At 48.3% G+C, this 8,499-nt stretch overlaps 1 protein-coding gene across 1 annotated transcript; it reads right to left on the bottom strand.

Annotated features, from left to right (window-relative positions):
* Nucleotides 1-4,095: 4,095 nt before the first annotated feature.
* LOC311322498 (reticulon-4 receptor-like 2) lies at nt 4,096-7,090 on the bottom strand (the record flags this gene model as incomplete). Its single annotated transcript, XM_084454571.1, has 4 exons — nt 6,948-7,090; nt 5,923-6,149; nt 5,447-5,680; nt 4,096-4,947 (listed from the first exon to the last, which is right to left on the bottom strand). Exons 1-4 carry the CDS (start codon nt 7,000-7,002, stop codon nt 4,096-4,098), a joined length of 1,368 nt encoding a protein of 455 aa, XP_084310697.1. The 5' UTR covers nt 7,003-7,090.
* Between the last annotated feature and the right edge of the window lie 1,409 nt (nt 7,091-8,499).

The following is an 8,499-nucleotide window of genomic DNA, read 5'->3' as shown; positions in this document are numbered from 1 at the left end:
AAAGCCAGGGAAAGCTCTGGGGCCTGATTATATCTCCTGGGAGCTTATACTCCATGCCATGCCTGCCTTGAAGTCCTGGTTAAGAGCGTTCCTCTCTTCCTGCTTGCGCCAACTGAAGATCCCCAAAATCTGGAGAAGAGCCATAGTTGTCATGATTCCTAAGCCTAACAAGCCTGAAGGGGACCCCAAGAGTTGCCACCTCATCTCTCTGCTATGTATCCCCTTCACGATCTTCGAGTGCTGTGTAATGGATTTTAACTGATCTAGTCAAAAAGGATTTACCAAGATTCGCTCAAAAGGTTAAGTCTGGTTTATTGAAAAAACAATACGAGCGCAAGGACTTCCTGGACAACGCAACATGAGTGGTTCATCCAAAGAAGTGAATTCAAAACTTGTCATGCGCAGCCTTATATTCAAGCAAAACACAAGTACGGCGCTTTGAGGATGTGATTGGCTAACTCATTGCACGTCATATGAAATGGCAGGCGTGACCGAGAATACAGACATGTGACATGAGAAAAGGCGGCAATTTCTTGGAGACAAAGGGACAAAGGATGGTTATTCTGGAGTAGACATTTCTAGGTGTGTGGACCTCCTGGAGGCCATCCCGTCTATGTGAACGGTTGAGGGAGGTGGAGAATTACCAAAAGGAGAGAGAGAACAAAGGTTTAAGGTGTTTGGAATAGGAAGGTCTTGTGGCCAGTTGTAAATTCTATGACAGCTGCTACACCCGCGTCGAACCAATCATCGACCCACTTCTCCCACAGGAGCAGGCTGGGTTCCGACATGGGTGATCGACCGTAGATCAAGTCACTTTGGTGACTCAAGACATCGAGGACAGCTTTTCGGACAAAAAGAAGGCTGGAGCCGTCTTTATAGACCTGATGGTTGCCTAGTGCCTACTACACTGTATGGCACCGCGGCCTCACTTGCAAGCTGCTCTGCCTGCTGCCGGACAGGTATATGGTCAGCATGATCATGGAGCTTGTCCAAAACCACAGCTTTATCCTAGCAGACAGCGAAGCAGGTTGCGACGCCTTAAGAACGGCGTCCCCCAGGGATCTCCTGCAGCAATGTAGAGATCTTAACATGTGAGGCAGGATGGGCAGACTACACCTGGCATGCGGAGTTGGAGGCGAACACCTCCAGACTCCGTGATTTCATCCCGACTGCCGGTCCTTCCCCTACCGGGATGGACTTACCCAGACTGGTGTGGGTGAGGCTTAATTGTCTCCGGACCGGCGTCGGACACTTCCGCTCATCAATGCACTGATGGGGCTTGGCATCCTGTGTGGTGTGCGAAAGTGGCACAGAGGAACAAACCACAGACCACGTCATCCAGGACTGTCCGATATATCAGACACCCAACGGAATGCGTGTCCTGATGGTCGTGGATGACAAAACAGTGACGTGGCTCCTGGAGGTGTGCCCGGATATATAGCCCGGATGACCCCCTCACCCAGGCTTGGGATGGTAAAAGAATAGCCCCTCGGCCCCGAGCTTGGGGGGAGAGGACGAAACCAACCTACCCATATGACGAAGAAGTCCACCCTACCATTGTACACAATAGTAAATAGCTAGCTAGCTAGCTTGCTTTAGCTTTAGTCAAACCAAGCTCAGACAGGACTTGCCAAACAGACAATGTCCCCTAGCCGTGGTGCTAATTTTCACCACGTTTTACTCTGTTCACTTATGCTAACAAAGTTAGCGATCAGAACGGTTTTACTGATCTAGCAGTCAGTGAATTCGAACTAAGGGGTGGACATCACTGGATTCCTCTCGGCCTACAGAATCTAGTAATGTGCTTTCATTCAAGTAACTGACTCATGTTTACGAAGCACACCAACATAGTGCTCTGGTCAGCTGTACTCTCCAGTGAAGTGCTCAAATGCCCGGATGTGTAGTTCACTGTAAAATAACTAGAACGTAAAACAATTTTTTTTAAAGTACCTTTGAGAAACTGCACGTTATTGCGATGGAACATCATATAGTTAGTAGTTTATTGCTTTATCTAGCCAAAATAGTATGTGTTGTCATTAAGCTTGATATCGATTTAGAATTGTTTAAACATTTTCTCCCATGCAAAAGATAGGGCGGGTGTGAACCCAACCAATACGGCGCGTAGTTTTATGCTTTGGCTCCCTATAGTGTGGAGTCCGGAGTCACACTCTTTGCTCTTCGCTCGTTCTTCATCTAAGGTGACTTGGGCTGCATTCCGAATCGCATACTTCTACTTTTTACTACCAGTAGATACTACAGCTGCCCCTAGAAAGTTTGTAAAGTACATGCAGTAAGCATCCAATTGGGACATACTACCTTGTCATAACATTGCGCCTTGAAATTTTACCCCATCCGCCATGAAGCAACATTCGCCCACAGCTTGGATTCATCAAAATGCCTCCGGCGCAACTTGCACATGGGACATAATTTCCGCTGAGCACAGGATTGTGGGTCAGAATAGCTAGAATAGTGTGCTAGCTTGGATACTGCAAAATATGATTGGATGTAATAGGTCATCCTGGTGTTTTTGCCATACTGCATGTGCATACTATGTATTTTTGGCATACTATATAGCATGGAAGTATGCGATTCGGAACGCAGCGCCGGTCTTGTTACCCTCCAGGAAGTGAATGAGTATTATTATATTGATAAGATAAACAACCCATATCTGCTGTGTCGTGGTTTTGTCACATTGATGTGATTGACAACTGGCCCCAAAGAAAAGTCTCACAACATTATTGATAATATTCATCATTTTTATCCAAACTGCTCATTCATGGTCTCACATTCTGTCAACAGCAAATGACATAACAAATGGTCACAACCAATCAGAGCCTGTGACAGAACCAATCAGGAAGCATCCTTTTCCTGTGGCTTCTGTGATGATATAATGATGTCATTTTTACAGGAAGTGAAGAATAATAGATGATTGTGATTGGACAGCTAAAGAAACAAGGATAAGTGCTGTGGGTTTATTACTCGTCGCTCCTCTTGTCACTGTTTCTAGGGCCAGCACTGTCGTTTCGCTCGCTCTCTTTTCTCTCTCAGTCTCTCACATTCTCTTGTGCCTGCCCTGTCCTTGCCCTCTATCTCTGGGGTGATCTCTTTACTCTAGTTTCTATAGATACAACCCTCTCCCTTCTGCTTTCTCTCTCTCCACCTGTACATTTCTCTTCCTCCACTTGTCTTCTTGTCATCTTACATTCCTTCTCTAGGTTTATTTTTAATTATTCTCTTATCTGTCCTCTCCCTGCTCAGTGCATCTTTATCTCTCCTCTCTCTCTCTCTCTCTCTTATTCTCTCTCTCTCTCTCTCTCTCTCTCTCTCTGCTGTGAGCATGTAACTCTCTTCATGGCTGTGCTGCTCTCCATCGCGTCCACCAATCCCTTCAGTGCATTATTCTGTGCTCTGCCCTGTAGAAATTCTCTCCTTCACTCTTTCTATAGAAAGAATCTGCCAAAATGGAATCCTTATGACGGACAAGATGCACACGCAAATATAAACAAACATGTAAACAAACCTATTTACATAGATAGTTGTGACAGTTTACGTAACAGTAGTAGTTACTGTATGGCTGTGGTGTAGCTATCATTGTAACTGTAACAGTAGCACTGCTGCCAACAGTTGTTATTGTCGTTATCAGCTAGTTGGATGTACTGTATGACATATTAGCAACACTGTTAGTTAAGTAGTTAGGTGTTAAGTGTCAACATTGAGAGAATCATTCACAACAGTTATAGTAGTAGAAGTAGTAGCACTGGTATTGGCTGTGGATGTCATGACAACACCGGCCTTGTAACCTCTGACCCTTGTGATGTCAGGGGTCATAGTTAAGCACCTGCACCTGTTGTAGTCTATAGCCCTAGCTGCTAGCAGATAACAGCCTAGCGGTGTGTACGTAGCCCTGTGCGTGTTAGAAAGAACTATCCATCTAACCTCCATCTCCCCCCAATCTCCATAGCTGTGCCCTTATGCTCATTGGAGATAAGAGGTGATCAGCATTTTGGCAAAGGGGGGGGGCAGAGTTTTCAACAGGGGTGGGGGGTCCTCTCTGCCTTAACAGTAGCAGATGGTGGTAGCTGACGTTCAACAAGCTCAGCCGAACAGAAGGTGCAGACTGAGGGAGACGGAGAGAGCGCTGAGGGCGAGGAGGAGGGGGGGGCGAGGGGCGGAGGACGAGGGGGGCAGGAGCTCGAAGTCGGGCGAGCACTCCAGCTCGAAGCAGCGCAGCGTGTCCCCAGCGTCTTCGTTGCCGTAGTTGGCCCAGTACTCCTCGGCGTCCAGCTTGGGCAGCGCCATCTCCTCCTCGCCCAGCTCGTACTTGACGGACGAGACGGAGGTGGACGGGTTCTTGCCGCCGTACGGCGACGCCTTGACGGTCTCGGAGCTCTTCTCGAACACGCCTTTGGTGGCGGACTGCGGCCGGTTCTTGGAGAACCACCAGCGGGTCTTGGTGCTGAAGGTGGTGGTGGTGGAGCCGGCGATGGAGCCCGGGTCGGGCAGCGGGCAGACGGCGAAGTCCATCTCGCGAAGGAAGCGCAGGTCGGTGCCGCGGCGGGTGGACGGCGAGGCGCACAGCAGCTCGGACGAGGAGACGCGGGCGCCGCGGAACCACTCCCACAGGCCGCGGGCCTCGCAGCCGCACGACCAGGGGTTGCCGTTGAGGCGGAGGAACTCCATGCCCTGGGCGTCGCGCAGCGCCTGGCCTGGCAGCTCCGCCAGGGAGTTGTTGAACAGGAAGAGCATGGTGAGGCGGCCCAGATCGCGGAACGCCCGCCGGTGGACCTGCCGCACGCGGTTGTCGTGGAGCAGGAGGCGGTCCAGGTTGACCAGGCCGTGGAACACGTTCTCGGAGAGCGTGCGGATGCGGTTGCCGTGCAGGAAGAGCTGGCTCAGGTTGATGAGGTCGGAGAAGAGGTCGTCCTGCAGGAAGTGGAGCTGGTTCTCCTGTGGAGAGAGACAGGAAGCAGAGAGGTCAGGTTAGGTCAGGTCAGGTTAGGTTAGGTTAGGTTAGGTTAGGTTAGGTTAGGTCAGGTCAGGTCAGGTCAGGTCAGGTCAGGTCAGGTCAGGTTAGGTTAGGTTAGGTCAGGTTAGGTCAGGTCAGGTCAGGTCAGGTCAGGTCAGGTTAGGTCAGGTTAGGTTAGGTTAGGTCAGGTCAGGTCAGGTCAGGTCAGGTCAGGTCAGGTCAGGTCAGGTCAGGTCAGGTCAGGTTAGGTTAGGTCAGGTCAGGTTAGGTTAGGTCAGGTTAGGTTAGGTTAGGTTAGGTTAGGTAATGTCAGGTTAGGTCAGGTTAGGTTAGTTAAAAACTAATTAAAACTAAACTGAAATTGAAAACAAAAAGATTTAAAAATAAAAAAGCTAAACTATTATAACCTTGGAGTGTGTAGTATATGTGTTCCTATGTGTGTGTGCTTCTGTATGTGTGTGTGCATGTGTGTGCCCCTACCTGCAGGTAGAGGAAGTGCAGGCTGTAGAGCTTGTGGAAGATGTCGTGGGGCAGGGCGTTGAGCTTGCAGCGGTGCATGTGGAGACTCTGGAGCTTCTCCAAGCCCCGGAAGGCGCCTCCCTCCAGGCGGTGCAGGTGGGGGTTGTCTCCCAGGTCCAGCTCCTCCAGGTCCCTCAGCTCGCTGAAGGCGCCGGCCTCGATCCACGTGATGTTGTTGGAGAACAGCCACAGAACCTGGACAGAGGGAGGGAGAAGGGAGAACAATGCTGAATATTTCATGCTTATGTCCATAGAGGCATGCCGATACATTCTTTTTAATGGCAGTATATGGCGAATGTAGCCGATTAACATACATTCAACACGGAAAAACAGAACATGTCACGGAGGAAAGATAAAACTGTTTGTCTTCTGACTCACAAAAATATACGATTTATCGATAGTTTCTCTCATCAACATTTCCTGTATGATTCTCTCACCTGAGTTCCGAAGCCGAACGAGCCGACTCTGAGCTCCGTAATCCTGTTGTTCTGCAGGAACACGCGCTGCGAGTCGTAGGGCACTCCCGCGGGCACGAGCGTGAAGTTCTGCGCCTGGCAGCTCACGGTCATCGGCGTCGGGTAGCACACGCACAGGTGCGGGCACGCCTGAGCCGGACTGGGCTTTCCTAGGACCAACCACACCACCAGCCAGAGGGAGAGACCGCCTGGGAGAGAGAGAGCGGGGAACATTTTAATCCTACTGCGGGTCGGGAGCTGTCCAAAGGCCGTGGTGCTGAAACGGTTAGGCACCGGCGCTGCAATCCTCAGTTACAAGCCATGTACAGTTTCTTATTAAGCAAAAAGTGGAAAGGCTTTGTGGTAATATTTGTATTTAAAAGTGCCGATATTTAAGTACAACCACTTTTTCCAATCTAATGCAATTGGAGACTTTCTTAGAATTAAGAGTTTGTTGCATTCTGATGGATTTCTCGGTTTAGACAATAAAAATCCTATAGGCCTACATGAAAGATGCCGCATCCAGATTTTGTCGTATGATAACAAAACATGACGCAGATGGTCGGTTTAGTGGGTTTAAGCCACAGCACTGCAGCCACGTTTGTGCGTAAAACTACTGGATTATGCCTCAACCCATCTGCGTAAGCAATTACGCACAACACCGTGGCGAAGTAATTGCAAATAAATCTTAATGCCTCATAACCAGAACAAACAAGATAGCAATTAACTCCAAACATAAGAGCATAAGAGAAGTAGCCTATTTTAAGCAGCCCCAACTCCTGAATACAAATTCTTACTCAGTTCAATTACTGAAAAACAATCAAGTAAACTATGAATTATCTTATTTGAAAGTCTAAGAAATACATGTCCCATCTTTACATTAGGCTCAATGTAACAATTCTCATTTTGTGCGCAATGCAGTCTTAGTTTAGCTATTTATCCACAACACACCACAAGTCGAAATGGAGAAATCAGACGCAACCGCAGTAGAAGGGGGTGAAACTTACTTTTGCAGCTGAGTATGATGGAGCGTCGTCTGCTCCGAGTCGTAGGGGTTTCCATCCTAAACCAAAGTCGAAAGCGAGTTAGCCTGCAACGGTGAAGTAAGCCTGCTATCTCCGCTGATGGTCTGGTTTCCGAGTCGGAGCGACTGAGAGAGTGCCGACTTTCGGATCCCGGTGCCCCATTTATACTCGAGCTCTCATCGCCTACGACAGTGGACACCGTGGAATCTCTCCTACGTCACAGCCCGGGTCAAGATCGCGGGTGGGTGGCGAAAAACGGTACGGGGAGGGATGGGGGGGTTTCTTGGAGAGCTGGGCGCGCAACCGCAGATAGGAGACTACGTTCTTAGACAAGAGAAAGGAGGAGACTCGAAGATACCCGAAAAAGGACAGGAAGGGAGGGAAACGTGGAGAGAAAGAGAGGAGGGAGGGGCGCGTGAGGCACGGCACAGTGCGCGGTAATGACATGCGCTTTGTGAAAAGGCCACTGGTATGGAGAGGAGCGCGCGCGGCTTACTTCCTGGCTTGCGATCAGAGAGGCGGGTATGGTCTGTTTCCGGCACGCTTATGAGGCACATAGATGGATGAAGAGAAGGAGTGAGGGAGTTCAGTAGAAAACCCCCGACGTGGGCTATGATTAAACACGTGAAGGGAACCGTTTACTCCCTAAAGATACAAACAAACACTTCCGAAATGACTGTTCCGACTTGACGAGGTTTAAAAAGAGTAGGTTTACCAAGACGCACAGTCATTCAGGAGCTGAGTCAAAATAGGTGAAGATGATGATGATGATGATGATGATGATGGTGGTGGTGGTGATGATGATGATTGTGGTGGTGGTAACGTGATCAATCAATCAGTTAGAACTAATTGGGGAAATGCTGCTTTTCGCATTGCGGGCCCTAAAGTCTGGAACTCCTTTTAGAAACAGAACAAGCTCCCATCCCTTATTCCACTATAGACACCTAAAGAATTAGTAACTGATACCTTTGGAACTGTAGGTTGTAAATGCCATTGATGCTAGACATTTCCGTTTTCTGCTTTCCATGCTGTGCTACTCTATTACCTTAATTGTTGTTTGCAAGTTGGTACATTGTCATTGTTCTCTGCATTCTGTCACTGTTTTCTTTTTTGTTTGTCTTTTTGTATTGTTCTGTCCTCTGCCACTGAATTACTATATATGTTGTTTATAAGCAGATCACACATCTGTAAAAGAGGCCTGGGGCCGGTTGCACAAAACACCTTAAGTTAATATTTCCCTTAAGTTCTGACTTAAGGTTTCCTTAAAATAAAATATGTTGCACAAACACCCTTAAGTATTCCCTTATGGTTTCCTTAAGATGTCCCTCAAGTACTTAAGGTTTTCTACTCATCTCGGTCTAATACTTAAAGAGTCCCTTAAAGTCTGTTAAGGTGTTTCACAAAAGACCTTAGCAAGCAAAATAAGGGAAAAAACGTAAGGGAACTCTAACCCAACCTTAGCTAAGTCACATGGCTGCGTTTATGAACATAAACGATGGAAATCGCATCCCAAGAAAAGTGTTCCACGACACTC

Source organism: Borostomias antarcticus (genome assembly GCF_949987555.1).
Source record: "Borostomias antarcticus genome assembly, chromosome: 20".
Taxonomy (NCBI): domain Eukaryota; kingdom Metazoa; phylum Chordata; class Actinopteri; order Stomiiformes; family Stomiidae; genus Borostomias; species Borostomias antarcticus.
Note: the sequence above shows the minus strand (reverse complement) of the source record. Positions and strands in the feature narration are given on the sequence as shown.